At 36.6% G+C, this 14,372-nt stretch overlaps 1 protein-coding gene across 1 annotated transcript in view; it reads right to left on the reverse strand.

The window, feature by feature from the left end:
* jade2 (jade family PHD finger 2) overlaps positions 1-11,198 on the reverse strand; it is a 62,036-nt gene extending 50,838 nt beyond the window's left edge. Inside the window, 2 exon segments of the mRNA XM_081391783.1 lie at positions 10,978-11,015; positions 11,018-11,198. Coding sequence (XP_081247909.1) covers positions 10,978-11,015; positions 11,018-11,060 — 81 coding nt within the window. The 5' untranslated portion in view covers positions 11,061-11,198.
* Positions 11,199-14,372: the final 3,174 nt, after the last annotated feature.

The raw sequence follows: 14,372 nt of genomic DNA on the forward strand, positions 1-14,372 counted from the left end.
GCCAAAAATCATTAGGATATTAAGTAAAAATCATGTTACATGAAGATATTTTGTAAATTTCCTACTGTAAATATATAAAAAAATTATTTTTGTGAGTGAATGCAGCACAATCGCCAACATAAATGAACAACTTTAAAGGAGATTTTCTTAATGTTTATATTTTTTTGCACCCTCAGATTCCAGATTTACAATATTTGTATCTCGCCTAAATATTGTCCTCTCCTGACAAACCATACATCAATGGAAAGCTTATAGCTTATTTATTCAGCTTTCAGATGATGTATACATCAATTGAAAAAAAAAAATACCCATGACATGAGACATATATGATAATTTTTTATGTTATTGATATCGGCCTGATAAGAAAATTCAGCCAATATATTAAAGCTGCATAATAATGTATTATTTCCTTTAGCTGAGACACTTCAGATGCGCACTGTTCAACATGATGGCTTTGAATTGCTGGAAATATGATTGGAATCACTTCAAAAAAGGAAAATACAGTAAAGTGCAACATGTGCAGCGCAAGTCTGTCATATCGTCTACATAAAATTAAAATTCATTCATAAACCTTATAATTGTGTGTTTGGGACATGGCTTTAATAGTGAGACTTTTGTTTTTGTAACCAGGCTCTCAAAAATGATATAAATATTTGGATTTAGATTTATCGGCCAATATATTGGTTTTTGCCTTTCAAATATAAAGAATTATCGGTATCGGCCAAGATTTTCATATCGGTGCATCCCTATAAAAATATAAAATGTATTTTAAATTGAGATTTAACATTTGGTTTAAACTAAATTCCAGGTTTGCTGTGCTTGATTGTAGGTCTGCACAATTTGGCTAAAATGTTGTGGTAATGCATCAATATAGCTTTAAAAATAATAATAATATTATTACAAAATAAAAAAAAATCATGAAACTTATACAACTATTAAATTATACAAGATTAAAAAAAAAAACATTCTATGAAATCTTTTTTTTTTCTTCACACAAATTCTTTTTTTTTTTTTTTTTGGTAATCAAATAAAGAAATAAACAGTAATTTAATTTCTTTTAATCATAAAATTAAAAAAAAAAAATTGGCCAAACAACGTTCTGCACAATTTACTTTACTGTTTTAGAATTTTACAGTAAAAAAATAAATAAAAAATATGTGAAAAACACCTATTTTAGCTTCAGGTTCTGAAGGGTTAACAAGACACAGGTGAAAACAATGAGGGACTAATGAGGGGAACCAAAAGAACTACAAAACTAGACTCAGGAAACAGGAAACTAGAAATCCAAACAAACAGAGAACACGTGACAGAATGAAAGCATGCAGGGCTGGGCTAGGATGGGATGGGTACAGCTCTGCGGCACAAGCTCAGCGTGTGTGTGTGTGTGTGTAGAGAGAGCTGGATGTGTCCAGAGAGAAAGTGAGCGTGAACAGGAGTATTCTGGGTGAGAGAGAATAGACTGCAGTCCCCCAGGGAGAGAGAGAGAGATATCTTCAGCTGTTCTCTCCTGCACAGCCTATTTATAGGAATATAGAAAGAGACACTGTCAGACCAGAGTACACACACACACACACACCATCAGGCTGACAGAACCGTCTGTGTTACCATCAGACCACTGATGTTACCACGGCCCTGTTTACACCTGTAACTCTCGTGTTACAGACTGAGACTGATTATGAGTGAGGTTCACCAAACACAAAGAGAGAGTGAGAACAGTTTTGATTTATTATTTTATAAAAATATTTTTTTTTAAATTTTAGAAAAAAAAAAAAATGGATGGATGATAAAAACAAATCTAAGTGTCAATAATCAAAGTGACTATATAATAATTGTCCTACTGCTCTACTACACATATTGAAGCATGCGTGATGTTCGTCTGCGTCTCGATATATGAGGACATGACCTCTATAGAGCCGTATGAAATCTGTTGGATTTTTTCCCAAAATTTGGTTTAAATTTTTCTGGATTCCATTTTATTTGGAATTTTTAACTCAATTTTAATCGTTAAATAAAATGTTAGTAATCAAAAAACATGTCTAATTAATTTAACAACAATTTATTAAAAGTTTAACAAAAATTTAATGTTTAGGGCCCTATGAAATACGTTTTATTATTTTTCTCAAATTCTGTTTTATTTTTACCAAATTCTGTGTTTACTGTTTTCTATATTCCATTTTAATGGTTTAATTAAATTGTAATAATCAAATCATGTGTAATTAATGAAATCATAAAGACATTGATTTATTAATTAAAAAATAAAGTTGAATTTCTTAGAAAGTTTTTTAGTTTTTTTTATTTCAGAAATTCTGTGTATTTTATTTTTTCTGCCAATTAAATGAGGGCATAAAACATTAAATTATTTATCTTTTAATCATATGAAATTAAATAAACTTTTATCTAAAAAATAAATATTAAATCATTTATTATTATTAGTGTTAGTATTATTATACTGTACAACAGTAATATATTTCTGTCACAAATTCTTTAAGTTAAAACAAACCTTTATTTTGAAGGGTTGCTGTGAAGACCTTTGAGTTTAGGCTACGTGTTTTATGATATGATGATAGTTTTCCTAAGATGAAACGGTAAAATGCTAATAAAGTGACTCTAGAGATGAAGTTCATGCGTTGATGTCCTCATATACTGAGACGGCAGAGGCTGAAAACACTGCGACCATCACGCGTGCTTCAGTGTGTGTGTGTGTGTGTGTGTGTGTGTGAAATCAAACCATTCATTTACACAGACACTCAGAACATGCAGGATTAATATTTAAAGAGTCTCTTTGCGGTTTAATATTGTGTTTGAGCATGTTACGTTGTGAGAGGCAAATCACGGCTACCAGTGACGCAAGTTTATGATGCTGATTGGTCCAACACACGCGAAACACCATCACCCGCCATTTTTAAAAAGCGGTGTACTTTTTCCTCCATGAACATGTAAAACAGAGATAGATGAGCCTCTCAACCTTTACGCTGAGGAGAAAACCCAACACAACTTTGAGGGACCAAGCGAAACATGATTATGATGCTAGCAACACATCAACCACACGCCATACGCTTATTACATTTACATTTACATTTATTCATTTAGCTGACGCTTTTATCCAAAGCGACTTACAATTGCTATATATGTCAGAGGTCGCACGCCTCAGAAGTAACTAGGGGTTAAGTGTCTTGCTCAGGGACACATTGGTGTCTCACAGTGGATTCGAACCCGGGTCTCTCACACCAAAGGCATGTGTCTTATCCACTGCACCACACCACCCCCCTTATAGTTCCTATAACAGAGTTCCTAGAGCTAACTGGTGCAAACGCCCCTAATATTATACCATGCATTATTTTTATTTATTTTTTAAGAAAGAAACCAAACCAATGTATAGTTGACATTTGAATGATGCTATAGAAAAGCAATAAAACTTTTTCACGAAGAGTGTTTTCAGCTTGTTTTTTATTTTTATATAAAATGATGGCATGTAGTTGCTTCAATCAATGGAATAAAGCTTTTCAAAACATGTTTCAATGTAAATTAATATTAATAATCGCAATTAAAATTTTAAGGGAATAATCGATTATTATGATTTCTGTCATAATCGTGCAGCCCTACGTCATACCGTCCAGCTTTAGTCGCAATATTCATGCGCAGAATAAAGGGGCGGGGCCTGGTTGAGTTAGTTAGTAGTGTGTTAAACTGGCGGTTATGGTAAGGGGCGGGACATTTCCCAAACACACTCGAAGCGCTCGACCAATCACAACACTGATCCAGCCGACCAATCAGAGCACAGTGTGCTTTTCAGAAGGAGGGGCTTCGTAGAGACAGGAAGTAAGCAGAGCGTTACTGACAGACTGGGAAGAGAGGAGCCGCAACAATGGAGAATATGAGGAGAATAATCAACATTCAAGCAGGAAAACCTGTTCTAGTAGAGCCTGAAAACAACACCAAGGAGACTTTGTAAAAGGGCATAATAATAGGTCCACTTTAAAGATTTACAAATTCAATTAATTAGACATGCCTTTTGATTATTAAAATTGTATTAAATTGGAATCCAGAAAAATAAAAACACAGAAAACATTGAATTTGGGGGAAAAAATACAACGGTTTTCATCTCAAAGATGATCAGACAAAAAATTTAATTGCTCTATTCAAATTGTAACAGCAATGTAATTATTTAAGTTTTTTCTTTTTAATAAATTTGCAAAGTGTCTCTCCCTCTCGGTTGATGAGCACCTTTCTCTGGTTTATTAATCAAAGCATGGTAATGTCATCTCTCTGGGTGAAAACACTCATCTGGAGACGTCACCCTAACATCAGCACCACATCCATCTCTCATCCGCCACACGAGCACACGCAGTCACACACTGCCCTTCTGACGGCACGCGTGACACAAATCCACGAAGCGGGGGAACATCTGAGGCAGAGCTCACACAGGCAGAGCTTCATTCATCAATAACTCCCACACCCAATGAGAAACGCACACTGCTACCCATGTGACCGCCTCGCCTCCTTCTCCACCAATCACAAGACAGCTGCCAAACACACTGAACAGATATAGCTGTTCTACAAGCAGTTGAAGATATTGTTAACTTGAGCAAAGACAGTATGATGGCAAATAAACTGACGTAACTGTTGTCAAACCCCTTTACAACACAAACGCAAAAAAAAAAGGCTGAGAATATTTGCTGCCCCAGTGGCGCAAATGGGGTATGCAGTGCATAGGGGGCGCCATTGTGGCACAATAATCCTTTGAAAATCTCCTTTAATAAAACTTTATAAATAATCAAAAATTATTTGTTAAAAATTATGAAAGGAAACTTTTTTTATTTAACTTTTGTTTAGCATTTTAACTGATTATTTATTATATATTTATTATGTCAATATCAACCGCTCACCCTCCGACTACTTTAAGTCTGTCCCATGACCAAAAATGGATAGATGTGGGAAGCGTTGTGGGAAACAGAGCAGAAAAGGGTAAAATGATAAGCTTAACCTATTATTATTATTATTTATTTATTTATTTTATCACTGTAAGTCTTTAAATTGATCAACATTTAACAACGGTTAACTTTGGTTCAACTTCGCATTTCAGGGCTCGACAATAACGCTTGTTTGCTGGACACGTGTTTTTTTTGAAGGCCGGACAAGTAGCTTAAAAATAATTAGGGAAGCATCGAAACGCGAGAATGATTCTGATTATATTAGCCACATTCAGTGTAAAGAGCGACTGATGAGCGCAACAGCACACAAGAGTCTCACAGAACATATGATATAGTTATTTAACAGAACACGACCACGGGAGCTGTTTGCTGAATATTATCAGGAACAAGTAGCCTATTTAATTATCATAAAGGTTTATTTTCATAAACAAGTAGCCTATTTAATATTAAGTAACTTCAATTTTAGATGCATTATTGACAGACGAAAATAGTTCCAAAGGAAAAACAACAATTACTGAATGATTAGGATTCGGCCGTTTGAACGAATTGTTTGAATGAATGACTCAATGATTCACTTATTAAGACCATGGCCGATATATCAACCAATATTTGGCATTTTTTAAATATCAGCATCGGCTGATGTGTTTTTCTGATTGGCCGTTGTGTTGGAAGTGGGACTTTTATTTTGACGTGCGGTGCTGAGAACGGCAGTGCAGAGCCTGATCACACAGCGCTCACTCACATTCTCCGTCTTCATTAGTTTACGATCTCTGTCAGTCATTTCTAATACTTTGTTAGACAGAACTGGTAAACAAAGAAAGTTTATGGTATGCGAAAAAGTAAAGCGTTGCTTTTATATTATTTGTAACAGAAAAGGCCAACAATCAGGCTAAAATACTTCATTTACCGTCAACATTCAGCAAATGCGCATCTACATCATTTAAACAAATCTCTGAATATCTAATAAACATTTAATTTCACAAACCTTGCAGATTTAATCGAATTCAGCTGTGATATCTTGTGAAGTGTGCGAGTGTATGCGAACAGAAGATCAGCTTCAGGAGATGAGATTGAAAAACTTTAAATCCTTCATTTTAAAATATGCTGTGCTATATCCAGTTGCCCACTGTGTCATATTCATATCGTTTTCTCTGTGTACTGTGTGTGAAATTAGCGTTACCTTGATTGAGTGCCCTGTTACAGTGTTTACTTCCTTTTTATTCACATTTGCATATATTTTTAAACAATTACTTTATTTGTGAAAAATACTGTAATAGGATTGCAGACTCAAGAAGTTGCCATCTAAAGTATAAGCATGTTTATTTTCAAGATTTGTTTCTAATTTATTAAATATTGATTAAAATAAATAGCCTATAAAGTATAACCTATATATATATAAATATCAGCTTTATATCGGCCACCCTGCTCTCTAAGATATCGGAAAAACAATATCGGTCGACCACTAATTAAGACGGTCACCTGCCGCCACCTACAGGCGGTTTATTTTCATGTTTAGCATCATTGCATTTTTAGCGCAATTTTCCAACGGACAAAATTGCGATTGTTAACTCATGATTTCTGTTCTGTCTGTGCGCACCAATCTTGCACTTCTATCTCCTCCTCAACCAGACCACCTAGAGACTTCGGGTTTTCGGCATTATGTTAAAGCTCCAATATGCAACAATTTTGTAATAAAATTTCCAAAAATAACTTGCACAGTGTGATATATTTCCTCCAGTTGTGTACTTACAATATCTCAAAAGTCTCCAAAGATTTATTATTTCAGAGAAATTCCGATTTTAAATAACTGGCCGTCCCGGAAAAGAAATGTCGCGCCTCAGTGACGCAATGTCCGCTCTCTCCTTTTTTTCCGGTGTGGACCACGTGATAGGATATTCCATCACACCGGATTTTTTATTTTTTTTTAACAACTTAATTGAGTTTTTTTTTTTATCACAATAAACAATAAAGACGTCTGACAAAGAAGAAAAAATAAAATAAAATAAAAAATATGACCCACCACACCGGAATATCACATGGTCAAATGCGGAAGTGGTGGTTATAGCGTTATAGCCATAGACTGTATGGTTAGCTGTTATGGATCACGAACTCTTTGGCGAGTATTGAAGTGCCAACAAAACGAAAGCGTCCATATTCGGATACACGCGGAGTCACGGACTGTGTGACAAACGAAGGAATAAAACCCGGATAAATATCGGCAGGCGTTTTCGAGATGGAGAGAGCTGCGCGACTATCTTGGACTTGACAGAGACTCTCTCGCGAGTGTATTGAGACAGGTAAGACATGCAACTGGCAATAATATCACTTATAAACAAAGTTATATTGCTCTTTGTACTTCGGTAAGGCTTTTTATCACGTGTGGTGACTGAGATTATGGCAGTACAATTAAATACAATCGGATATGTGTTGTTAAAAAATATATTTAGTCATTACTTGCAAATGTTCGTTCAAATTTACTTTTAGATATTGGTTTGAACACGTTAAACAACACGGCATTAACCATAAACAAGTAAAACTGCACAACATTAACCCAACAAATCATTTGACATACGTTAGCTTTAAGTTGTAACGGGATAATATAGCATAACATTTCACGTCCCTTGCAGTTCATTAATTATGATGACACAAAATAATACGATCAGACATACAGGTAATACAAAAACGAATAAATTACCTCATCCGTGATCAAGATTCATTAATTCCATTTAGATACATCGCTAGATGGTGGAAACGCATTAAAAAAAACGACATCTCCCATCGTCACCTCCTTCATAGCGTCATCAAGCTTCGCCTTTGTTATTGTTGGAAACTGCGCCCTCTTGTGGTCAAATACCAAAGTCGCATACTGGAGCTTTAAGGAAGGTCTAATCTCGGGAACGCACAAAAAAAAATAAAAAAAAATAAAATAAAAAAGATTTACTATCTCTTGTGATCCCATGACGTCAGAAAATTGCGCTAAAACACTCACTGAGTTTTTATTACTTGTTTCTTGTATATTCAAACATTTATTTAAAGGGGTCATATAATGCCATTTTTGTACGCTAATACGATTCTTTAGGGTCTAAATTAAAAGTTTGTAATATACTATAATTAAAAATTCTCATTAGTATTGTAAGAAAACACTCATTTTACCTGGTCAAAAACAGCTCTGTTTTCAGCACGCCGTTTCAGTGCATGTGTCTTTAAATGATAATGAGCTTTGCTGACTCCGCCCCTCTGTTCTGTGCGGACACCGTTTGAAATAATAACACAATAATCATAACGCGTTTTCATTATAAACGTGGGATTATGAATTATATTGAGAACGTCGTACATAGAAAACATGCCATAATGTAGGCTACCTGAGTGTAAAAATAGCTGCATTCATTGTGAAGCGTGCAGCAAGCGATTTGCAAAGATTAATATAAAGATTAATAAAACGTTACACTCACTTCTTCTTCTGGAGGTGCAGCAGGAACGCGAATAGTTGCCGATCCTTTTTTCAGGAGCAGCTTCTTAGCAAATCCAGCTTTTTACTGACCTCGTTTGTAAAGCAGTCTGGTGTGTGTAATGATTCGCGCAAACATGAAAGCATTGACGTTGATCGTGGGGAATATTCCCTTCGAAAACAAACTCAGCCACTGCGTCTTCAGCGGTTCGGATTTAGGAACATCAAAATTATGCTGTGTTCATTATTACACCCAAGAACAGAACACCATTCTGCTCATAGACAGCGCTCCAGTGAGTATCAACAATGACGCGCGGACTATGATGATTGACAGCTCGCTCACGAGCGAGGGCGGGACTGTGTTGAAACGCTGCTGTCAATCACAGATCGTGGGAGGGGCGTCCGACCGTGTGACGTCACTAGGTCGAACAGCTTGATTTGAGAGATTGGAAAACATAAGGAGATAAAAAAAAACACTGGATGGACTTTTATCATTTTATGATGGTTGTGTACAGGCACTGCCAACACACATTTCAGTGCAATCAACTTGTAAAAGTGCATGTACCATTATATGACCCCTTTAAAACATTAATCTCATAACATTAGGCTATTTATTGCAGTTGCAGTTTTGCAGTGTAAATTATTTAATTTCATTGGTAAAAGCCCCGTTTTAATTATTATAACTAAATTTATTGATCAAATGTAAGAATTTGACATGAAATATTAATCTGTTTCATCTTTGTTCTATATTAAATTCGTTTTTGGCCATTGCTTGTAATTAAGCTTATCTGTTCTTATTTTATTATTGAGTGTTTGCTTTTCTTTAATAACATTTGAACTTTATAGTTGACTTTATTAAAGTCTTTGGCTGTAGTAGTTTTGCTGTAATAGCCTATCGAAAATGTCACTGGTAGGCCTGTAGCTTATTTATATGACTATAAGGCTACATGGGTCAAAACAACAAAAGCAATAACAATTTAGACTCATATCAGCACCAACACTGATCTTGCAGACCCCTCAGCAAACGTGCAGTTGCTGCCCCGCGCGCGGTGTGACGCTCTACGCTAGCGGCTTAATTGGATCGCAGTTGATCGGTACTCGCACAGAGAGACGCGTTTGTGCGCTATAACGGACCCCAGACAGCAAGTGCCGGCCCGGATCCAGCCCACATCTGGGCCGTGAGGAATCCACCTGTGCCGGATTTGGGTCGACACTATGTTGCTGTCTGGGACACATACACACAAAATGATGTCAAAATACCAGTCTCGTAAAGTATTCTTGTAAACACAGTTGGTAAATGAACATTAAGAAAGAAATCTGATGTGCATCATTATATTGGATTTGTGCATTCGGTCTTAAAGTGACAGCAGCCTATACATTCCTGCTGCTAAGTCATTAAAGTTAATCACACAACAAAACACAGTTTTGTACAAAGATCAATTTAAATTTAATTTTTAGAGTAAACACTATAGTGTTATTTTACATTTAGGCCTAATTATTACGTCTGTAACATATATAATATATATATAACTTGAAATTTTTATCATTAAAATTATACAATTTCATTAAAAAGTTTAATATTAATACAGTTATACAAAATTAAACTCATTTAAAATAATACTTAAATAATAATTAAAAATTAATCGGTTTTCGACCAAGAGTATCCAAAATTGACGGTTTCAGCCCAGAATTTTTATTTCTGAGCATCTCTAATTTGATGTTGTAGAATAAAACGTGAAAACATCTTGAACTTATGTTCAATACAAACCTATTTTCAGACATTTAACAAAAAAAAAAACATTCAAAAAACCCATTGACTTCAGGACTATGGAACCGGAACTGTAATTATGCTAACTTGTTTCCAAGAATTAGGAGCAATTGAAAATTAGGCCTACCCCATAGCACCATCCACATACATTTAAAACAAATATATTGATGCACAGAAAAATAATTTATAATAAATGCCATTACATACAAAAGAACCGCCAATTTTGATTTCATGGTGATTTTTTTATTTATTTTTAACTTTAGACATTTGAAATGGAAAACTAGACTAGTAAAACACTATTGAGTACCGATATTGTTAAGATAAAATAATGAGGTATAAAATATGAAACGCGTTTTCCCGCTGCTCACACGCAGCCACGCCCCCTCCGCGCACGTCACGAGCAGACTGTAGGGGGCGTGGCCGATGACCCGCAGGGCTTGTTAGTGAATCTCTTGCAGAAGCATGCTAGGCCATCCAGCGTTTATAACTTAACGATACTAAAACAACCACTAATTTCATCTCAAACAAATATAGTGCGAGCGCACTGCACTTTCAAATAACTTTGGAATAATCAAGTTGTAGTCAGCTGAGTAAAAGCTCTACCTCCCTATAAAAACTCAACACTGTTATTGCACGGAAGAGTTTATCAATAATGACAGACAGGTCGAAAACAGATCATTAATAAAGCATATCGCTTCAGTTCGTGAGGATGTATGTCTCGATCTCAGAATGAGGCTGCAGAATTCAGGCAAACTTAAATCTCATGTAACACAAACGCCCATCCTGAAACTGCGTGATGCCAGAAAAGATGGCACATTCTTTCGCTTTACCTTATTTGCGGTTTGCACAAGAGGGCGTGATGTCCTCGATGCAAAGAAATCAGCGGATCATGATCATCTGAGGCCAGGCACATGTATGTCTCTCAGCATCCGTGTGACAGATGATTTCCCCTCCACAGCCCGAATAAAAGTTACAGTCGGCGGGTTTAATCCACATTAAATGGCGTCCTGCGCCGCGGTCCGTCGAGTTGCTAAAATCGCAGTTTCCACACTTATTACAGCAACGTTCATCAGTTCGTCATCCGTAAAACTGTTTCTGAGGAGAGCATTTCCTCACATCCCTGCAAAGTGAAGCGCACTAACTGCTCCAGTGACGTGACAAGTCATCGAGTTCAACGTCTCGATAGCGTCTAAATCTCGTTTCCGTCCAATGAGGCGTTTTACATTCTGTTTTTGTTTGTTTGTTTGTTTGTTTCCGCGTAAACAAGACCGACTGAGGTGCGGGATCGCAACATTAAGCTCACACTTATAACTCTTTTGGCGCCATATTAATGACGTACCAAAAATTTCCGTTACAAGCGCGCGGATAAAACCCTGTTGTGGCTCGTGCGCGTGAGAGAAAACACCGCGAAAGCTCTTTGCGTTGTTTACCTGTCAAGTTTTATAATGTCCATCAAGAGCCAGCGAGCATGAAGAAGAAAGTCAGCGCCTTCTCTCTCCTCAAATGAGTGAAGAACGGGGCGGTTCGCTCAAATAACCGACCATTTTACACAGAGTCCGATGGGGGGAGCCATGAACAAACACGAAAGAGGAAATGCCGTTTGACACAACAAACATGACATCTTCAGTTTGTCTGGGAAGACCTTCTTCTCCCTACAAGCGCACAACTTTGCTTGGGATTAGATATGTTCGTATTATTTGACATGAAGTCTCTTCCAACGAGGGAACATTGAAGTCACGTCATCATGTCATAAGGTTATAACACACAATATAGTCTATAAATGAGCACTGAGCTACACACACACATTAAAAAATTTAAAAAAATAGGGTGAATAGGGTAAAAAAAAAAAACTAATATATATAGATTTCACCATTATTATCCAGCTGATTGATTACATTAAGATTACATGATAATTTTTTTTTTGTATTACAAGTTTTCTGAAATGTTGTTCAAATATGTAAATGAGGCTTTATCTAATTAAATATGCACTAATTTGCATACATTTCTAGTATAAAAATCTGAACATTGGATAAAGCCAGGTTCAAAATTGCTGTTTAATTTATTTATTTCTTTTGGCATATTATACTTTTTATGGAGGGGATTTTGGATTTCTTTTTTTATCAATAAATAAATCGGAAAATAGGAAGTAGTATTTGACATTAAAGTCACTTCTAATGAGGGAACATTAAAGTCACGTGAGTAGTCTACAAATGAGCAAGATTGAGCCACACACACACACACATCCACACACATGGAAAATAAAAGGAAAGAGAACCTTTCATTTATCGCCCCTGGTGAAGAGGGTAAAAGTAACTAATAGATTTCACCATTCTTATCCAGATTATTGATTACATTAAGATTACATAATAAAAAAAAAATGTATTACAAGTTTAATTAAATGTTGTTTAAATATGCAAATGAGGCGTTATCTAATTAAATATGCACTAATTTGCATACATTTCTAGAACAAAAATCTGAACATTAGATAAAGCCAAGTTCAAAATGCCTGTTTAATGTTTTTTTTTTTTTTTACATGTTATACCCAAAGTTTTTTATGGAGGGGATTTTGGATTTTTCTTTTAATCAATAAATAAATCTGAAAATACTGTCAACAGCCAGAAAAAAAGTAGTATTTGACATGAAGTCTCTTCTAATGAGGTAACATTAAAGTCACGTCATCATGTCATTCTGTTATAACATAGTATAGTCTATAAATGACTGAGGCACACACACAAACACACACACACACACACACACACACACACACACACACACACACACACACACACACACACACACACACACACACACACAAATTAAAAATAAAAGGAAAGAGAACCTTTCATTGATCACCCCTGGTGAATAGGGTACAAAATAACTAATAGATTTCACAATACTTATCCAGTTGATTGATTACATTAAGAATTGCAAAAAAAAAAAAAAATGTTACAAGTTTTCTGAAATGTTATGTTCAAATATGCAAATGAGGCATTATCTAATTATATATCCGCTCATTTGCATACATTTCTAGAACAAAAATCTGAACATTGTATAAAGCCAGGTTCAAAATTCCTGTTTCAATTTTTATTTTGAGAAATTAGACTCAAAGGTTTTTTACAGAGGGGATTTTGGATTTCTCTTTTTATCACTTTTATCACGCAGCCAGAAAAAAATACATTTACACAATTTCTTTAGGAATTAAATTTTGTATAAAATCAGGCAAATTATATATGAACAAACCTCTGTGTAAAAACCTTCAGAATATAGATATAGATATGAATAAAACTGTAAAGTTTGGTGTATGTAAAGCCGCTGAAGTGGAGAAAAAAACGAATTTTGAGAAAACAGCATTATAAGATATGTACTGTAATTGAAATCTACAGACGCAAGTAGATCAATTGCTATAAAACGTACACTTAAAAGTGTATTTTGTTTTCTTTCCATTAGTCTGAAAAAAAATAAAAACAATTTGTGAAAAGCTAAAAACCCCAAAATCTCAAAATTGACAAATGCATGAAAAAACAGTGTTTCTGCCTGTAGTGTCTCGCCTTAAAAAAAACATTTCAAGCACCTTTTTCTACTATAAAGAACCTTATGAGCAATGGAAAAGTTCATGGATGCCAATAAAGAACCTTTATTTTTAAGAGCGCAGAAAACATTGGACTCTGGCCCCCTGAAATCCGCCCTGGCCCCTTGAACTGTCGGGTCCGCCCTGGCCCCTTGAACTGTCAGGTCCGCCCTGGCCCCTTGAACTGTGAGGCCCGCCCTGGCCCCTTGAACTGTCGGGTTCGCCCTGGCCCCTTGAACTGTCGGGCCCGCCCTGGCCTCCTGAACTGTTGGGTCCGCCCTGGCCTCCTGAACTGTCGGGTCCGCCCTGGCCCCCTGAAATCCGCCCTGGCCCCCTGAACTGTCAGGTCCGCCCTGGCCCCTTGAACTGTCGGGCCCGCCCTGGCACCTTGAACTGTCGGGTCCGCCCTGGCCCCCTGAACTGTCGGGTCCGCCCTGGCCTCCTGAACTGTCGGGTCCGCCCTGGCCCCCTGAAATCCACCCTGGCCCCCTGAACTGTCGGGTCCCCCCTGGCCCCCTGATCTGTCAGGTCCGCCCTGGCACCTTGAACTGTCGGGTCCGCCCTGGCCCCCTGAACTGTCAGGCCCGCCCTGGCCCCTTGAACTGATAGGTCCGTCCAGGCCCCCTGAACTGTCAGGCCCGCCCTTGCCCCTTGAAC

This window comes from Scardinius erythrophthalmus (genome assembly GCF_964197995.2).
Source record: "Scardinius erythrophthalmus genome assembly, chromosome: 17".
Taxonomy (NCBI): domain Eukaryota; kingdom Metazoa; phylum Chordata; class Actinopteri; order Cypriniformes; family Leuciscidae; genus Scardinius; species Scardinius erythrophthalmus.